At 41.8% G+C, this 20,946-nt stretch overlaps 1 protein-coding gene across 1 annotated transcript in view; it reads right to left on the bottom strand.

Moving 5' to 3' along the window:
* ABCC3 (ATP binding cassette subfamily C member 3) overlaps positions 1-20,946 on the bottom strand; it is a 77,632-nt gene that overhangs the window by 44,568 nt on the left and 12,118 nt on the right. The window contains exons 2-7 of the mRNA XM_026667385.2: positions 18,961-19,137; positions 9,801-9,926; positions 6,998-7,135; positions 4,671-4,796; positions 2,857-2,918; positions 1,241-1,372 (exon numbers count right to left, since the gene is read on the bottom strand). Of these exons, the coding sequence (XP_026523170.2) occupies positions 1,241-1,372; positions 2,857-2,918; positions 4,671-4,796; positions 6,998-7,135; positions 9,801-9,926; positions 18,961-19,137 (761 nt within the window). The remainder of the gene's footprint in view (positions 1-1,240; positions 1,373-2,856; positions 2,919-4,670; positions 4,797-6,997; positions 7,136-9,800; positions 9,927-18,960; positions 19,138-20,946) is intronic.

The raw sequence follows: 20,946 nt of genomic DNA, 5'->3' as shown, positions 1-20,946 counted from the left end.
ACTGTCCAGAAATGAAAAGGCATTTGCTCCTTAAAAAAAAAAAAAAAAAAAGAGCAACTGATTGTGTTCAAAACAGTTTCACTTTAATAATGTTATTCCGATGTTATTGGAAGAGGCATGGTCGCAAAAGAGTTTCTGTCTGCCACAAAATAAGCCTGACGAGCTCAAATTTTATATCTTTGGAAGTCTCGTGGAATTTTTAAAGCAAAACACATCCCTTATTATGGCATCAGGGTGAGACACTGCTGTGAAGACTTGTTGCATTACAAGCATTCACAGATAGGCCATTTTATTCTCAGACTTGGTTAATCAAGGTCTGTATGCTTGCCAAACAGTGGTTTTCTTCTTCGGATAGTGGCTTCTATTCCTTGGAGTCTTTGCTTCATCTTCATAAGCACAACATTTAGCCTTGGGTTTGTTTTTTTTAACCCATCGATAAAATGGGGAGCCAAAAGCATAGCATAGGCTTGGATTCCAAAATGCCAATCTCTTGGATAAGGTCAAAAAAGTTGAATATCAAGAAGGGAAGTGTGGTTGAAAAGAGCCTGAACCATAGTTAAAAAGTCCCTCTTATCCCCGTGATAAGAAAAAGGAAGCCTCAATTTCAGTACCAACTCTATCCTTGGGTTTGTTATTTGTTTTTGTTTTTTTGCTATATTGAAATAACTTTCCAAAGCTTACGCAGAGACAGTTCCAGGTGCTAACTAGATGAGCTGCAGTGTAATTCCTTTTCTTTATTAAGCATTATAGCCCCATGGCTATTAAGCATTATAGCCCCATGGCTACAATGCTTAATTTCTTCTGAAATTCAAATCACCAGTTTATATGACAATTTTTAAAATTTCTTGATACAAAAAAAAATGTAAATAGGTGTTTTGTGAACCCGGTATTCTTAATAACACTGATTTTAGTACTGTCTATTTGAAACTTCTCCAAAAAAAAAGCAAAAATGTTAAGGCTGCTCCTCTGGTGATGGCATCACACCTCTCTAGTCCCCCTAGAGGCTGAAAAAAGGTTTGTTTTTAAGTGTGATCTCTGACTGTAGAGAGATTTCTGCCTTTATGTAAATTTAGATGATAATTCCAATCCTGCTATCAACCCACAGCATGTTGGGAGTTGCATGGTGACAAGTGGCTTAGGCTACCACACAGAAATGCCCTGTATTTAATAATTCATAAAAACAGAAGTTCGGAAATGACTTTAAAACTAAAACAAACAAACAAAAACAAAACAAACTTACAATTTTCCACGTTGTTTTTGTTTGTCCCACTCTTTCTGGAGGTTTTGGACTATCACTTCAGATTTATCATCAGCATTCAGAGACCATAAATCTTTATCTTCAAGAGGGTTTCTATAGCCTTGTATTGCCAAACTGGACAACAGTAACAAAAGCACATTAATAACTCTGAGTCAGTCTTGGACAACCAACCTTTTTGCACATTAAATGGGCAAATACCTCCACTGACAGCAGGCATTTATCTTAATTTCTCTCTCTGTCTCCAAGAGCAAACCTACAGAGCATGCAAAGCATTTGAAAGAACTATTCCACAATGCACGTTAACAAGCAACAAAGCCCCCACTCTTCAAAATGCCAAAGCAGTTTATCTCTTGCAAGGCTCACAGAGCTGCTTCCAATGTTATCCTAGTTGTCTCTGTGTGCACAATATTGTAATGAGAAGGCCCCATGGGCCGTTTCGGAGCTCTGCAGGGATGCGGCTGCTTTCAAAAGTTGTAAAGGCATTGCAAAATTCATTTTTCAAACATTTTGCATAGTCCTAATAATTTATCCATCTGCTGCAAATTTTCTTGCCCTTGCCCAATGTCATTTGCTTCTATTTATCCATCTGCTGCAAATTTTCTTGCCCTTGCCCTTGCCCAATGTCATTTGCTTCTAGTGTATGGGGAAAGATTATGCAGAACATTGGTCAGTTCACAATGCAAATCAACTATGTGGTAAATTTAAGAGGGAGAAGGATTAACTCTCAACATACTAATGGTTTGCAAGGGTGTTCATGTATTTAAGTGAGCATGTAGCAAAAAAAACCATGGATTGGTTGTAACTACAGGAAGGCCATCAAAGTTGGTTTATTCAAAGAAAAACCCCAGGGCTTCATCCAGCATAATAATCCATTTCTCCCCTTCTACAGCAGTAACAGTATTTGATAGAGGTCTGCAAGTCATCCCATGAAATATTTCATGCGCAAATGAGGTGTCATTCTGAATCTGCTCCCTGATTTTTTAAAAAAAGGCTCACTGAGGCTGTTTCAAGACTCCCCTGAAGTCTCCTGGGTAAACCTGTGCCTCCAGATTCAAAAGAATGGGATTCCCCTTCATTTTATCCCCATAAGAGCATATTCCTGAAAATAGGCTGGTCTGAGCAAGCGTCTTAAACCTTCAGCACCATACCAAAACCACTTTGTTTTTGTTTGTCTTTTACTTTGCATGTTCTGTTCTCTCTCTCTCTCTGTGTGTGTGTGTGTATGTGTATGTGATTTTCTATAAGTTAGGGTGTTGTAGGGGGCTTATAAGATTAATCCAGGTTGCACCATTGTGTTTTGAAACTGAAAAACTGGTTTAAAAGTTTTTTCTGCTAATTTTAATAATGCCTAAGGCGGACTCAAATTCACGCTTTCCTGGTTTCTGGCCACAATACGAAACTGGCTCTCACCAATACCCTACCAACATATAACTTTTAGCAAAAGGAGGAAAGGGCATGAAATGTGAAAGAGTGGTATGCAAAACAGTACTTCTATATAGGAATGTAGCTGGATCACCAAGAGCACAAAGGATAGCTTTTCAACTGGCGTTTCTCCAGTGTATCAAAGGAGCACAATAAAATGTGAAAACCATGCTTACCTTGTGAACCACCAAAATGTTATCCTTGAAAGAAAACCAGAATTTAATTCTGGGCAGGGATTCTATGACAAATTTTGGAGAGGAAAACAAAACACAAACAAAAAGTCAACGTTATTTTTTTAGCTAAACTTGCCGTGAAAGATCACATTACACATTCAAAATAATTGGAATGTAAATATGTATGAAATGAATCGATGTATGAAATGAAGGATTCACCTCCAACTCTCAGTTCCCACCCCCTGAATCCTGAGCAGCGGTTGAATGCAAAGGTTGGGTTCCAAATCACAACTTCTATTATCAACCACCCAAAACAAAGAGTGGAAGTCTAGACCTGCTATGTCTGTCTTAGGAAACACAGAAAAGTCTTGTATCTGAGCATAAGGAACTTCTCCGACCAGCTTCCAGGAGACTATTAAGGCCAGGTGGGACAGAGTAAAAGAAAACATTCTGCTCTTAGTCCTTGCAAGGCATTTTAGGGAATATGGAAATAATGTTTGATTAGCCCAATATTTTCTACATATCCATACACCGTTCAAAGTGGAGCTATAAAATACACCTGACCATTGCTGCTTTCTAAATTATATTTCATGAGGTGTAACTACCAGCAGAATGGACACTGGGGGTGGATCAGATTCTCTGTTCTCTGTGAGTCCCTGTGTTTTCAAAACCTGCTCCCAAGAAATGGAAAATTTCTTGGGGAAAAAAATGTAGGAACATATAATAAGGAGAAAGGAAAAGGGAATTCCTCATAGGTGAGTAGAAGTCCTCTTGGACCAAAATGGATTAGCTCTTTGTCCTCCAAGTCAACATTCGGCCCTGGGGATTTTATATGGTTTGCAGTGAATCTCATTAAACAAAGATAAACAAACTGCACAGATGCTCTTCTATTTACCGATTTTCCTTGCTAATTACCCTTTCTGCAGAAACTAAACATGTTCACTCCTAGATCAGCCATGTAAATTCCTGCTACAGTTTCCCTGTGGTTGGGTGCTTTTTTGTTTTTGCAAGGAGCGTTGTAGTGAAATTAATCCATCTTTAATTAGATGCAGACGCTATCTTCACAGAAAAGCTCATAAAAATGAAGATAGCCAGTCTCTACAACCTGCCTTCTGTCTTCAGAATGAGCTGGCAGCTAGTCCCAGCCTCATTCCTTTCTTGCACCTGAATGGTCAATATGGGTTATTGGCAGTCAAAGGACAATAAATGTTGTGAGTTTTATTACAGGAGGGTTCTCATTAGTGATCGCTGAGAGGCAAACTTCACTCTAATACTGGCTACAAACAGAGCAATACACTGTGACTGGGCTGTGTGATCTTTTGGCAGCCAGAGGCTACATTTCACAGTTTTCAAGAACATAGAATGAAATCACATTAGTAGACAATGATTTTCATTGAAGGGGAGGGTGTAAAATGCATGGAACCCTCTCATGCTGTTGGGTTTTTTTCTTTCTATCTCTCACTTTTCTGTTTGGAGGACATTTGGTAACAGTTGTTTGTTTTTATAAAAGTATTTTAATTCATTCTAGAGTTTACATAGCATAGTCACTGTATTTTTTGATTAAAAATAGCAGGAAACCATGGCACTGAGTTTTAGCAAATCTGCCAGGGGGCTCAAGCAGCTGCAAAACTAAGATTTCAAAAGCAAGAAGTTGGGCCAAGATCATAGGCTACCATCTCCCAATTAGCCTACACAAAGTTGGGAGGGAAGATAGGTTTTGACGAGCATCTCAGGAAAACAAAACTGGCACGAACAAACCAACTATTCAACACTCATGAAAATCTAGGGTTGAGGGGGGAATCCAAAAATTTACTTACCGGATCTAAATTCACAGGAGAAAAGAACGGAGGCTTTTCTTTGAAACACGAAAGAATAAATTCAATAAGGATCAGTGCAAAGTAGATATAAAACATGATATTCCTAAATCTGCCTTCCATTTGGTCCTAGAAAGAGACAGTAACAGTGAGCAAGGGAGAAGTAAAATAACAAACTAATCCAATGTTGCTTTCTCAATGCATATTGAAATTGCATCTTTGAGGCAACAATGAGAATGAACTAGAACAATAGAACGTTACTCTAAAACAATTAATAGATGAATTTCATTAAGATGGTGAATAACACCATGAAAGGTAAAACATAACTATCCTGATTTGGCATGCTAGCGTCTTATGTAATCAGTAAAGAGATTTGCAAGACAAAAAAGGAAGATTCTATCTTTTGGATTACAGGCAGTCCCTTGAGTTACAACATTTGTTCAGTCACCATTCGAGGTTACAGGGCTGCTGAACGAATGGTACTTATGCCTGGTCCGAAAGTTATGGCCATTTACAGCACCCTCGTGGTCACATGGTCAAAATTCAGAGGCTTGGCAGTCACCTTCACTTTTAACTGCAGGTGCTTCAGTTCCCTATACCTGCTCCACAATTTCATCCTTTTGGCTGTATTCCTTGGCACCATGGGCGGGGTGATGAGGCCCAGGCTTTTAGCAATCTCAGCTGGTTGCCACCATTCCTGATGCTCTACTTCATCCCTGGTGCTTCTGGTGCCACTGAGAAATGCCACCCCAAGTGCTACAGTGCAAAGCCCCAGCTGCCACCATTGCCCTATGTTTCGCTGGCTGTGTGACTCTGCAAACCCTGCTACTGTAGCGCCCTCTGTTGCTGGCCCTGCCAGCCCCAGCTGACCTTCGCTATATTTCTCCTGCTGTTTAAGAGGCACAGTTGGCTTGGCTTTATGTAAGTCAGCTGCTGGCCATGCCAGGCCTTCTCGAAGCTTCTTGCACAGTTTTCAAATTGCACAGGCCATTCTCATGTTGCTATGGAAGACTTCTGAGGCTTCTGAAGCCTTGTGAGAAGGCTGTACCTGCCATTCTCCCAAAGTGCACGGGCCCTCTTGCAATGCTTTGAAAAGTCTTCAGAAAGCTTCAGAGTCCTTCCAAACATAATGAGAGCCGCCCTGTGCAACTCGGAGAATGGCAGACTCAGCCCCGGGGAGAAGGCTGAGCCAGCACAGCCAGCCATTGTCTTGCAGAGGACTGGGCCAGGCGTAACTCCTCAGCAGAGGCAGGTAGAGGCAGCAGGGCCCACAGGGCCAGCAAGCACAAGGTGGCAAGGCTGGCAGAATGGCAGGGCAGGTGGAGTGCAGGGTGACAAGGCTGGAAGAGGCAGAGGAGTGCAAGTCAGCCAAAAGGATAGAGTTGGGATGGTGGTGGAGGGGAGGTAAGTTGAACAGGAGGCAGTCCCTTACCTTACCAAGGCTTGGAGCAGTGAGAGAGCAAGCTGGGAGTGGCTTGGATCAGGGTGGGTCCTTACCTAGCGACTGACAGGATTTAGTTAATGATGGCAACAGAGAATGCCAGGATTGCTGTGGCTGAGTGATATGGTCACATGATGTCACACTTCATGACCACATTGGTTACCAATGGAAATTCCAGTCTCAATTACCATTGTAATTTGAGGACTACCTTTATTTTCTTTCAAGTTTTGTCTAGTTAATACACTATGGGCGATAGAAGATTGTGCAATTAAGTAAGAAAATGTAGGATGAATAATTAAATATTGCTAGAGGCACTCCCATCACAAAGGTGACTTTCCATGTTCTACACTTGAACTTTATACCCACCGTTACTGTTATATCAAATACAGTGGGCAGCTGAATCACAGCACCCACTCTGCGTAGAAATGCCCTTTCTAAGGAAAACTCCCAGGAACCAGAGTTTTATTTTTTTTCAAGCACTTGGCCAGGAGCTTTCCCTTACAACACTGTTGCTTTAGTCAGTGCAATATTTTGAAAAGCCTACCATGAGCTACCTCTCCCTCCGTTGTTTAATAGCGCTCTAGGTATTTAAGCGTTCTAGGTATTTAAGCTTCAAAATGACTTTCCCTTCATGATCCTAGAAAGAAGTATCTCTTGTTATTCCCGTATCATTGCCACAATCAAAATCTATTAATGTGCCCTTATCTCAGTCTGAAACACCATCTGCTATTCTAATCTAGGTAGTTGGACAGATTATTCATCTGCCACATACTCAGCCTATAAGTAGCCCTTCACTCATAACCCCCACAAATGGACCATCAAGCATCTTCCTTCCAGCATTTACTCTGTGGAGATATGGCATAATTCAACACAAGCACACCTAATTTACCTGAGCTGGAGAACCAAGGATTTTGGATCTCAAAGGACCAACAGCACACAGCACACACAAGAACCAGAAGATGATTAGGATCCCTGAGGATTGGACTCCATGGAGTCTTTCATACTGGATGAGCAACATGGCTGCCAGCTGCAAAGAAAATCAGGGGAGATCCAGTGGAATGGAATGAGGGGAATCGGATTAAATTCCCTAAAGTTTTTTTTTCAAGATTAATTCCTAGTGACCTGATGGATACCTCCATATCATGTTATTGACAAAATATAGAAAAGCATTTAGCTGAAATTGTCTGTTTTTATATGGTGTTAGGTGCTATTATTTTTGGGCGAGGTAGCTAATGTTTCTGTCTCCTTTATGAAAAACAATTTGGCCCAGTGAGGGTGAATAATATCTTCATTTGTGCAAATAAGAACATTGCTTTTCTTTCTCTGTCCTGGTATTCATATACAGTATCAAATTCCTATGCTTAATTCAATCTTTAATATATAAGTGTTGGATTTTTAATATTTTTTCTCAAAAAATTGTTTGAATTTTCAGAGAATAAGGCAGTGAAAATATTCTCTAGAACCTAGGAAAGAAAAGATTTCCCCCCATGTTCGTATGATTTTTAGGCAGAAGAATAGACAATATTAAAGGATGAAGGAACAGTTATGTCATCCAACATTTTGGCTTGCCCAAAGCAGATATCATAATATTTTTAATTTAATTCCTCTTAAATATGTAGCCAAATTTCTTCCTTCTCTACAGAACTAAAATAATATTTCAGTATTGTAGATGTTGAATGATCCAAGAAACTGATATCTTTCCCCCCCTCTTTTTAAAAAGAATCTCAGAGCTGCAGACAAAAAGCAGATGAGGACCAATCAGCAGCTCAAAATCAGCAATTTGCATCTCGCATCTTCCACTCTTGCCAAGACCTACAGTCTTTTCTCCTTTAAATTAAACATGCACACACAAGGCAGATCTTCAATATCTCTCCTTTTTATTGAACAGTAGAAGATGTAATTCATTACCCTACTTTATTTTAGAGAATGATTAAATCCCAAATCCAAGTGGGGAAAGGAAGACAAGTTCCAAGATTGAGAATTTATTCTGTGTGCATTAGAGCAGGGTCCTCAACCACTGGTCCGCGGACCGGTCCCGGTCCGTGGAGCACTCTGTACCAGGCCGCAAAGAAAAAAAAAAAAAAAATGGCGGCTTTCTTCGCCTTCGGTGAATGCTGCTGGGATCGGGGATCAAGGACACAAATGAAAGAAGGGGAGGGAGGAAGCAACCGAAGCCTGTCCTGCTCTCTAGCTCAGCGGCTTCGGTTTCCACCCGCCTCGTTCCTCTCTCAGTCGCTCTCCAGCTGCTCCACCAGCCCAGGAATAAACTGCTTCAAAGAAGCCAGGGTGGTGGTGGCTTTTCCTGTCGCCGCAGCGCCTCCGGGCGCCCGTTCACCCCACCCGCCCGCCCGCCCGCAGTTCAATTCCAGTGCCCGTTCTGCCTGCCTGCCTGTTTGGTTGTTTGGGAGCAGCTTCGGCTGAGAATAACTATTCACCTCTTTTTATCAGCCGAAGCTGCTCCGAAGCGAAGAAGGCAGGCAGGCAGGCAGAACGGAGCACTGTGGATTGAACGCGCGCGGGCGGGCGTGGGGGTAAATGGGCGCTTCGGAGGAGCTGCGGCGACAGGAAAAGCCACCCCCGGCTTCTTTGAAGCAGTTTCTTCCTGGGCTGGTGGAGCAGCGAGAGAGTGACTGAGAGAGGAACGAGGCAGACACCTGAGGGAGGGAGGGAGACACCTGAGGGAGGGAGGGAGACACCTGAGGGATGGGGCTGAGGGAGGCAGGGCCGAGGCGCTCCCTGAACTTGGTGGTTTGCTGGCAGACGTTTTATTACCCGACTAGGTAACAACATTAGATGTTACCTAGTCAGGTAATGAACGCCTGCAAGCAAACCACCAAACTCGATTCTCCCCGCCCCCGGTCCTTGAAAAAGTGTTTGTGCTTGAAACTGGTCCCTGGTACAAAAAAGGTTGGGGACCACTGCATTAGAGCATGTATACATACACACATGTACATTAGAGCTGTACTAACAATACAGTTTGCAAAAGCTTGTTGGCTTTCCCTTGTGTTTTCCACATGTGTGCATACACACAGTATACTTCCACTGAAACTGCCAATGAAACACAAAGGCTGTATGTACACATATATGTGCAGATAGCTGGGGAAAGCCTTCAAAACACCTTCCCCAGCCTTCCAAAAGTTGCAGATGCTTTAATGATCCACAGAAAGATCCTTTGCTTGTGCCATCAAACTTTGCAATATGTTTCTTTCAAATGCTTTCACTGCTCTTTTTTATCCCTTCTAGCCCAGCTTCTTGTTTGAAAGATGGAAGGGGGTCAACTGATCCAAAACCTTCTTTGTTTCACGCTCCAGAATGCCTCCCTTTTTGCTGATATCACTGAACAGCAGCACAAACACTTCTGCGACTAAGGAAATGTATGAGCTGTGAAACTGGAACTATCCCCTATCTGTAGTTTTCCATAGCTCTACAGTACTTGAGCTATGCAAAATACTTCGCATCATCACATTTCTTTTCAATGTGGAACTATCCCCTATCTGTGGTTTTCCATAGCTCTACAGTACTTGAGCTATGCAAAATACTTTGCATCATCACATTTCTTTTCAATGTGGAACTATTCCCTATCTGTGGTTTTCCATAGCTCTACAGTACTTGAGCTATGCAAAATACTTCGCATCATCACATTTCTTTTCAACGTGCAAATAATAACAGTAAAATGACAAAGGCACACTTACCATTGTGATGCCAGCAATTAAAGGTGTTACAAAATACACAGGTGATGGAGTTCTGTTCTGACTGATTTCATGGAAGGCATAGAAAAGATTGGACCAGCAAACCCCCCAAAGCACAAAAGCAAAGGCCTGTAATAAGGAGAGAGAAAAACAATCACAGTTAAGGCTCCAAAAGCACAAAACTTACCCAAAGTAGTTATATTTCAGCATATTTGCAAATATTTACAGCACTAGTAGCCTGTAACACATACTTTTAGTTTACAAGTCTTTCCTTGCTGATCATCTAGAGCAGGGGTGGGCAAACTTTTTGGCTCAGGGGCCGCATTGACTTTTAAAATTTGACAGACGGGCCAGGTCAGCACAAGATTTTTGGGAATTGCCCCCCACCCTTCCCCCCTCTTCTCCTCCTTCCCCTCCCCTCGGAGGCCCCTAGTCAGGAGTTGCTACCGCCGGCGCGGCTCCACGTGGCTCCAGTCCCGCGTTGCCTCGGGAAGGAAAGGCAAAAAGGAAGAGCCGCGGCGGCGCTTTGCAACGGGAGCAGCGGCACCGGAGGCTCAGGCTCAGCGGCTCTTGGTTTTGCCTTTTCCTTCCCAAGGCAACGCGGGACTGGAGCCGCACGGAGCTGCGCCGGCGGTAGCAACTCCTGACAGCCCCAGCCGGACACCTGAGCAGAGCCCGGTCGAAAGTGCCTGTTGCTGCTGCCGGAGCACCGCCAGGTTGCCTCCTCCAAGCAGCCCGCCCGCCCGCCAGCCTTCCCCTCTGCCGCGCGCTCGGGGCCAGGCGCAAGCGCCCGCAAGTTAAAGGAAGCCGAAAGTTGCTGGGAAGTTGCTCGGGTTTCCGGGCTTCCAGGGCTTTGCAAAGGCAAAGTTTGCAGGCGGGAGCGTCTTCCCGCCGAGGAGCGGAAGGTTCGCCCGGCGGGCGGAGCCGGGCTGCCGTGCGGCTCGGGCGAGGTGCGAGCGCCCGCGAGTTAAAAGTTGCTTGAAGTTGCTCGGGTGCTGGGAGCAGGCTTTTAAAGTGCCGCCCGAGCAAAGTTTAAGCAGCCCGCCCGCCCGCCGGGTGGAACCCTTCCCGCTCCTTGGCGGGAAGACGCTCCAGCCTGCAAACTTTGCCTTTGCAAAGCCCTGGAAGCCCGGAAAACCGAGCAACTTCCCAGCAACTTTGGCTTCGTTTTAACTCGCGGGCGCTCGCGCCGCCCGAGCCGCACGGCAGAGGGGAAGCCCAGAGCGCCGCCGGGTCGCCTCCTCCAAGCAGCCCACTTGCCCGCCCGCCCGCCAGGCTTCCCCTCCGCCCGGCGGCTCGGGCCAGGCGCGGCGCCCGCGAGTTAAAACGAAGCCGAAGTTGCTGGGGAGTTGCTCGGGTGCTGGGAGCAGGCTTTTAAAGTGCCGCCCGAGCAGGACCGCCCGAGCCAGGAAGCGGGGCACCAAGGCAGGGCAAAGCTCCACCAGCAGCGGCCTAGCTTTAGGTGGCTCCAAGCAGCCCGCCCGCCCGCCGGGTGGAACCCTTCCCGCTCCTCGGTGGGAAGACGCTCCAGCCTGCAAGCTTTGCCTTTGCAAAGTTTAAGCCTGGAAGCCCCGGAAAAAAAGGGGGATTAGGCGGGACTCACCTTCGGAGAGGTCGCACTCGAAGGTGATTTCGAACTCCCAGCCGAGGCCTTTGCAAATTTCTTTTCTTTCCTACCCCTAGATCGCTCCGCACTGTTTTGCAGTTTTGGGGGGCCTGCGGCACAGGGCACAGCGATTTTTTTTTAGGGGCGGGCCGGATTGGACAGACCAATGGCAGCAAATTTTTTTCAGGGGCGGGCCGCATTGGACAGACCAACAGGCCGGATGTGGCCCGCGGGCCGTAGTTTGCCCACCCCTGATTTAGAGGTTATACTCACTTGCCATTCCTAGCTTATCATTTGCCAGCTAAGGGTTCTAATAAAGTTGATCTCGTATCTACCGTGTTTCTCACATAATAAGGCCGGGCCTTATTTTTTTGAGCCCGAAAAACGGCTAGGCCGTCTTTTCGGGGGTAACTTAATTTCCCCCTTTCATCCTCATCTAGAGCCCCCGCGGCAGCCTCGCCACCAGCTGCTCCTAAGGGCGATCATGGCGAAGCGCAGAGAGCTCCCTACTCCCACCAAACACCTTTGCTGCAGACCCAAGACCTTTGGCACCTGCCTCTGTTGCTTTCCTTCTGCCCATTCCACTGCCGTTTGGAGTGCCGTTGGAGCTGCTGCCGCCGTTTGGAGCTGCCTCTGCCGTTTGGAGCTGCCTCTGCCGTTTGGAGCCGCCGCCGCCGTTGAAGCTGCCGCTTCGCGTTTGGAGCACTACCGCTGTTTGAAGCACCACCGCCACTCCAAACAAGGAAGCGGCAGCTCCAAACGTGACGGCGGCACTCAAACGGCACATTTTTTTATGAATTCTAAATTAATATAGATCTTAACACACCCACACAAAAAGAAAAAAGAACAAGTATAAGTTTCCCCTCTTTTACTATTTTGAGTGTGACACCTTAATGATTAGAATATACCTTTATTCCCTCATCTTAATTCCCAATAAACCATTAGTCATTACATCTTTTCAATTGGATTCCACAGCATATTCCCCCCCTTTAATAAGAGTTATCAGTATCTATATTACCCTATTTTCTAAATATTTTTAATTGCAGAGATATTCTTATTACCCCTTGTCACCCTGCAGAATCCCCTTTTTAATTCATCAACCATTATCTCTGAAAAAGCAATTTCTTTTCAGCATTTTACTAGTTCTGTTTCTTTCTTTCACATGCCTGTTTCTTACTGCTTCTCCTCCCCCTCTTTTCCCCATGTCTTTTCTCATTCCAATTTATCTCTTTCTTAATATCTTCCTTTCCCCTTTTCTGCTGAGTCTTTCTGCATTTCCTGACTTCACAAGTATTCCTTCTTTTAATTGTAAAGAAACAATTTCCTTTCAACATTTTACTAGTTCTGTGTTTTTTTCTTTCACATGCCTGTTTCTTACTGCTTCTCCTCCCCCTCTTTTCCCCATGTCTTTTCTCATTCCAATTTATCTCTTTCTTAATATCTTCCTTTCCCCTTTTCTGCTGAGTCTTTCTGCATTTCCTGACTTCACAAGTATTCCTTCTTTTAATTGTAAAGAAACAATTTCCTTTCAACATTTTACTAGTTCTGTGTTTTTTTCTTTCACATGCCTGTTTCTTACTGCTTCTCCTCCCCCTCTTTTCCCCATAACTTTTCTCATTCCAATTTATCTCTTTCTTAATATCTTCCTTTCCCCTTTTCTGCTGAATCTTCCTGCCTTTTCTGACTTCACAGGTATTCCCTCTTTTAATTGCTTTCTTGAAACTCAACTTTTTAACCTTCCTTCTTTCCCCACCTCTTTGTAGCGTTCTTTGTGTTAATTGTCTATTTAAAATGTCTTCTCCTTGAGTCGATTCCTCCTCCTCTGAGAATCTTTCTTCTTGTTCTTCAATCGCCATTTCCATTTTTTCTAGCACAGAGCAAAGTGATTCGCCTCTTTCCTGTAGTAATTCTCTCATATTTTTAAGTTCCATTTTTAATTCCCGAAGAGATATCATCATTCTTATATTTTATGATCGTTCCACAAAAAGAAACCACTTTTACTTTCCTCCTTTCTTCTTTCAGTTTTTTGAAGTTCTCAGCTATTCCAGTCCAGGGTTTATACCAAAAACATCAATCAGTCCCACAAACAATCTTTCCTTCCTTGCTTTTTCCTTTATTCTGGTTCTGCTTTCACTTTCTAAAGTTCTTACTTTGTTTCAATGTTTCTGTAATGTTATATCCACACCAGTTCATTCAAAAACAAGATGCTTTCCCTTTTATTTGAACTAAATTTTTATCAAAAGGTGACACTCTCCATTATACAAAGTCTTCACTTTTTCCTCCTATATTTTTATTTAAGGTTTTTCGAACCTCAATATTCCAGCACAATCCAGTCTCCAATTTGTAAACTTTGTTATTATTATTCTTTGACAATCTTAAGTCCAGCTTTAGTTTTATACTTGTTTATTCCCAAATTATTTTAGTCCAATTTCATTAAATCTTTAATTCCAGCTTCTTCCTTTCCCGGTTCGAAGCCCCATTTAGCTGTCAAAAATATTTTTCTTTTTTTCTCTGTCCCTTTGTAATTTCGCCGCTCACTTTTCTTTTCTTAAAAATTCTATGTTACCTTAATCCCGGGGTACTTTTATTTGGTTATATTGCCCAGTTGTCCCGGTTCAGATGTTATCCACCTTTCTTCCCTCCTGTACAAATCTTAGTTGAGCTGAGTCATCCTCTTCGGGGTGGCCATTTTAGACCATCTCCGTCTTCGGGAGGAAAAAAAAAACCAAGCCCAGTGGGGGGAGATGTGGCTCCCCACAATCAGGCTTGCTGCTTCCTCTTACTCCGCTGCCCCTCCAAGGCAGTTTCAGCCCCTAATCAGGATGATTGGGGCTCTCCGACGAAAGAGCACGAACGATAGCCGCAGAGGGTTGCGATCTACCGTCCGTCGGCGAGGAGGCTCCGCCTTCTTCCCCTAAAATAATAATACTTGTTCTGGTGTCAAAGGAGTAGTGAGAAAAATTTGGTAATTTTATTGAAATTTTCCTGCAATATTCTTGCACATTTGTGGGTAGTGCTACAGCATCTAGTTGGTATAACTTACTAAGAAAACTGCATTGCTGCTCATGTGTTCCTTATAATGCAAGAAAAAGAATCTCAGCAGATGGTCACAGAAAGTAAATCATTGCTTAAGTAAAAGAAGAAGGCAAAATAACATGTTGCTGGAAGAATTAATCTTACCAATGTTACTATCAACAATCAATATGCAAGTCCTCTGATGCTAAAATAGACTGTGAAGGATATCACATCTCCTAAATTTTAAAGTGCAGATGTAATGGCACAAATCTGCAAGGGGAGCTTGGTCCCTTATTATCAATTACATCATAAGCAATAACAAGCAAACATCACAATTTGGGTGCATGTGGGAGCTGTTAGGCAATTTCATTTGGTCTGCAGATTTAAATTAATAGAATTAATTTACAGTCCCTGAACCACCATGTTTATTTGGACACAATTTTCTTTCAAATTCCGGATTTCTTATTTTGTTATGCAATTCTCTTGTAAAAGAATGATTCTCTGTCTCTGTCTCTGTTTCTGTCTCTGTCTCTGTCTCTGTCTCTCTCTCTCACACACACACACACACACACAATTGGAGACAAAGTTACACTGCTGTTGAACAGCACAGGAACCATGAAACAAATCCTGAACAAGCCACAGGTGGATCAGCCCTCTTTGGCAGCTGTCTAAACACAGGAAGTGATTCTTTCCAAGCATGATTATCACAGAATTATCTTTAGCAAGGTTTATTGAGATGGAGGGGTTGAGGTTACACTATTTTCTAGTTAGAACCAATATAATAGCATATACTTGAGGATGAAGATGCCTCTTTTCCTTTCCAGCAACCTTCCTGTGATCATCATTAGGAAGGAAGAAGCTTGCAGGTAACCTAAGGGAGCCCTGAATCTTTATCATTGAGAAAATCAACCCTTAAGGCAATCAGATATACTCATGACAAACACAAACTGTTTCACTGTTTAATAGCTACCTATGGCAAACCATAATTTTTCAACAATGGGATACTGTTTTGATGCCATTCATCTTGCCTCCTTGGTGAATTCATCCAAATCAAATACAATTGGTAAATCAGGACTAACGTGTTCAGAGGTTCCTACTTATCCATTCGGTTTTTTACACGGTGTTATTTTAATGCTGTAAGCTGCCTGGAATCAACGTGCACGAGTTGGGCAGCCTTATAAACTTGTTACACACATACATGCATACCCAAGTACATAAGCAAGCCTGAAAAAGCATTCTCAGGATCCGTGAACTACCGATCAAGCTGTACAAATGGCATGGAGGAGGCTTAGTTATGTTGGGACTCCACTTTAAACCTGCTCAGCACAAAGATTAGAGCTTTACATCATTCCATAACAGTGTTTTAAATAAAGGGGATAAAAGAACGAAAAGGAAAAGGGCTTGAGGAAAAGTTAGTTCTAATTTTCAAATGAGCAGAACACTCTGGTGTTGATCTGGTAGCACTGGGTGGGTTTGAATGTTATCATTATCATTTAGAGCCCAAAGGCCCAAGATCAGAATTTTTGCCCATGGTTCATATGAAGCAGCCCAGCATTTAGCAGACTTTGGAGCACCTAGCAATAATGGAGCTAGCGGGAGACTACTAAGAATAAACCACAAAACCACAACTATAGGCTAGACTAGAAAACCACTTTGGTCTGGAAAAGGCTACACATCGCAAACCACTGAACATACTTGCTTTCAAGAAAAGCATATGAACTCAAAGGAAATTATCTCAATAAGTTTTTTTAAAAAATATATGCAAATGTAGTTTCTTACTTCAATGAGATGAAAATATCACCATAAACTTCCGGATTAGATGGTGAATAAATTTAGATTACAGCTGTAAAAAATTAGAGTGGCTAAAGTTGTTTTAATTAATTTGGTGCTCACTTCTTTGATAAGTTACTAAAGTGATTAAATAATATTTCAGTGCAGAAAGTATCACAAAAAGTATCACAAAATTATCACAAAAAAAACCTTATGAGCTGGAGTTAAGTTCCCCTTCTCTTTCTCCTTATAAGCTTTTAGAAATATAAACTACCTGAGAGATTCTTAATTCCTAAGAATGTCACAGAAAGAGAGCAATGAAGGAGTGCAGGCAAGATCAAAGTCTAGTTCAAATTTCAGTTCCTTAATCTGTGAATAGAGTGTTTAACCACTTATATTTGATAGCTAATGGGAGCGTTTACATTAAACACTCAGAATTCTCCTGGAGTACCTGTAAGGTGGCAAGATGACAAGATGTGTCCTATGATATCATGGTGCAAAAAAAAAAAAAAAAAAAAGCAACCTCCACATTTGTATCACACATTAGAATGCAAGCACAGCATGCAAAGGCTGTATTTGCATCATGATATTACTGTGTGCGTACAGCTAGTCCTTCAGCCCAAAATTTCTGTTGCTAAGCAAGACAGGTGTTAAGTGAGATTTGCCCCACTTTATGCCAATTTTGATCACGTGACTGTGGGGATGCTGCAACAGTCATAAGTGTAGAAACCACTTTTCTCAGTGCCATTGTAACTTTGGTCATTAAACAAACGGTTGTAAGTCAAGGACTAGTTGTATGGTCATTCTGACATATTCTTGGATTGCTGCAGACACTCAAGGGGAGTAAGAAAACACGTATCAGTCCCTTAATCCCCCCAAAAGAAAGGAAGGGACCTCCTTGTTTCTACAGGCAAAGAGGAAGTTTAGAGAGGTCAGCAGAGCATTTGAGGAAGGAGAGTACAGCCAGAGCGAGAACAAAATGGGGGGAAATTCTTGTTTGTGAGAATGGTGGATATTACTTCTTAATATGGGAGAGACTCATTTGTTTTTATGAGCTGCTCTGTGTTTTGAAGTTAATGAGTTACTCCTATAGAATAGCCAAATTTGTGTAGTACTCCACAGGATCAGAAGGTTAAAAAAATAAGTTTCCTTAACTATTTTTAATTTAATAAATTTAATATTCTTTTCTTGTGATTTTATGTTCATTTATATCCCTCTATATGCTTGTGTACATGAAATGACTACCAACTGAGTTACTTGTTAGTTTGTCCTTTTGTTTCACGATCAACTGAAGTTTTTGACAGTGCAGCTCTTTAAAATTCATCATTGTTCTTCATTTCATAGAGATTACCAGCCATTACTGTTCTCACTGAGGTAATGGACAATATGAACTAAAAAAGGGGATATCAAAAGGAACCTTTAATGACTTGTTCCTGATTAAAAAAAAAATACAGTTAGCCCTTGATTAACAACCATTCATTCAACAACTGTTTGAAGTTATGGTGGGACTGAATAAGTGGTAAGTATGCCCAGTCCCCAAAATTTCAGCCACTGCTGCATCCCTAGAGTCACATGATCGAAATTCTGGCATTTGGCAGCCAACCTGCATTAATGACTAAGGAAGATTTCAACTCTCTCACCTGCCTATCTCCCATTTCTGCTCTTTTGGCTACTCTGTATGCTACCTTTCAAAGCCTTGGAAAAAAGGATACATGGGATTTGAAGAAGTATCCAGTTGGCCGTGGGAAGAAGGTCTAGTGCAGCCAGCAGCCACCTTGCAAAAGGCCAGGCCAGGCACACCTGGTCAGCAATGGGAGGAGGAAGAGGGTAAAGGTCATCTGGAAATGACAGGGCCAGCAGAGTACAGGATAGTTAAAAGAGTACAGCTGGGGACAGGTGAGCGGAAGGAGTTGAAGAGGAGGCAGTTCCTTAGCTTACCAAAGTTTGGGGCTGGGAGAGAGCAAATTAGGAGATGCGTAGATCACGTTAGGTCCTATAATGACTGGGTGGGATTTGGTTAATACTGTAGCATCAACCAGGATTGAGGGTTGATATTAAGTGATGTGGTCATGTGACACTGTGCTTTGCATTGTTTAGCAACAGAAATTCTGGTCCCAATTACCATCATTAATGGAGGACAACCTGTACCTTATGGACTACCTCATTTAAGAATTGTTGAAAATTACAACCAAGTTTTTTAAAAAAAAGTTTTGCCACCGATCCTCATATTTACATCTGTTACAATGTCTCTTAGTCATGTGATCACCATTTGCCCATAACTGGCACCTATTTATGATTATTGCAACTCCTCATGGTCATGTGATCACCATTTGCATGCTTCCCAACAAACAAGCAGAATTAATGGAGAATGTGGAAATAAAATTGCAAGTCATGATCATGTGATGCCAATTCATTATGCAGGGTGCAAAAGAATTCTAAGGTCTTTCATTCTTCAGAAACAGTTGACATATAGTTGGAAAGCTATTGTCTGACTCATCAGTGGCAGGAGTAGTGAAAACCTAGCAGCCATTTTGAAATACTGTTTTATAACACCAAGCTCTATTTCAAAGACTGTTTCCCAGTTCATCTATTTGCTCAATCACTGTTGTGCTGAATCATAAGCTTCAAAATATAAAATATGATTGAATTCTGTTCATTTTAACTCATTTGGCACAGTACTTTATCTTTATCTATTCGTTGAAAGTCAATTGTTTAAAAGATTGCCACATCTGCCACTGTCTATATAGTGCCTCGGGGAAGCAAAGATCTTACCGTTTTGAACCTGTTCAGTATAGACAATACAATGTAGCCTCGGTTATTGTATTTTAGATAAAGGAGGTAAAATGGCAAGATGCACCCAAGATAGATGCATGGGATCCAAGCCAAGACAGTGTTCTGGAAACACAACGTAAAATCTGGATGTTCAGTATGCAGTGTACGATTTGAATCCTGTGGGGGAAAAACAAGTAGAAAAGTATTAATAAATATCTTGGGGAATACTGACTGCTCCAAAATTTTCACACAAATCATCAAAGTCTTGGATTTGCTGTAATACATTTTTAAGAGGACATGAAACCCACCAATTTCTGTTTGATACCCCTTTGATTCAGTTCAGTATATTTATTGGAAACTCCTTGTGGACTTTTTGAGCAAAAAAAAAAAAAAGACACAATGAATTGGTGATTTTTGGTTCTGATGGTTAGACAAAAGACATTACAGATTATAGAAAGAAGAGAGTCATAATGTAACATTAGAGAGGTTAAAATATAATTTTACTTACAAGTGTTGTGAAGAATATCGGAAGCCACTTCTTTATGTCTTTATAACTTGCTCTTACTCTTTTCTATTATTTCTGTTTCTTACTGCATTTTTACCTTTTTATGTTATTTCTCTCTTTTCCACATTTTCTGATATAGTTTGTTGCATTTTTATTATTGTTCTTCAAATTTTTAATAAAAAATTTACATAATGCAAGAACTCATCAGAGGAAACACATTTGTCCAATAAAGTCCAATACAGACATTCCTCGACTTAGGACATTATTGAGCTTGAATTGGTCATTAAGTGGGTCACCTTATGACAGTGCCTGATTTTAAGACCTTTTTTGTGGCAGTTGTTAAGCGAAAGTGGCAGCCATTAACAAACCTGATGGTTGTTAAGCAAATCTGTTTTATCCATTGGGTGTCTTTTGCCAGAAACCAGAAGTAAACGTTGGGAAACTGGCAAAAGACATTGAACATTGTTGTCACGTGACTGCAGAACAATGCAGACTTCAGTGAAAGTGAGCCAGTTGCCAAACTCCCACAATGGGACCGCAGGTATGTGTGATTGTGCAACCATCAGAATGGGGTTGGAAGCATATTTGTGTGTGGGGGGGTCTGTTGTAACTTTGAATGGTTGCTAAGCAACTGATTACAAATCAAGGACTACCTTGTAATCTAATCTACTTTCTGCCTTTCCATATCTTCAGAATACACTATTGTAGTACCAAAATACAAATAAATGCAGCTGACATACAGCTGATAAGGCTCCGCAACTAAATAAGAACCTTAATAAAGGAGTGAGTAAATCTGTCAATTTTGCTCATGGTCTCTTTCTACTGCCTGCAAGTTCCATGTATGAGTTATTTTGAGGGCAAAGTAAACCTCACAAGAAAGTCAGCTAATTCAAAGCCATTTTCATTGCCTTCATTTGCAAATGTCACAGAATACCTCACGGTATTTTGGATGACAAAAAGTATTCACTTTTTTTTTTAGCAGCATACAGGAAATTCATTCCAACTGGGTCTAATAATACAGTTTTTATTCTTTGCTTTTCATGTTTGGAATACCTCACTTTCCAGTTTCTGCACCAGAAAGAAACCATAGCAGCTGTAGTAAGCCTTTATTGGCTCTGCCCATAAAAGTCATTGCGAGATAAAATAAAGCTAGGGAAATGAACAATAATGAAAAGGGAATGGGTGACTATAAATCTGCCCAAGGACCAGCTGTGAATGCATGTCTACTAAAGGTCAAAGTATAAAATAGAGGAACTTAAAAATATTTGTCAGTACTTAACTTTTTTTAAAAAAATATAAGTGTCCTCAATATGACCTGTAATTGTTTGGTATATAGTGACAAACTCAAATATTTCAAAGTACTTTCATCTAGAAAGCTCAGTGTTAAGTAATAACATCAAATATCCTATTTATTGTGCACAGTGGCCATATTTGTGGAAGACGCCCTGATGAGGCGTTCCCAACAGCCTTGGAAAAACATT

The sequence above is a fragment of the Notechis scutatus genome, chromosome 2, assembly GCF_049901735.1.
Source record: "Notechis scutatus isolate UNSWTSFEM ecotype Mainland chromosome 2, rNotScu1.2, whole genome shotgun sequence".
Classification (NCBI taxonomy): domain Eukaryota; kingdom Metazoa; phylum Chordata; class Lepidosauria; order Squamata; family Elapidae; genus Notechis; species Notechis scutatus.
This window is presented reverse-complemented; position numbering and strand designations above follow the sequence as displayed.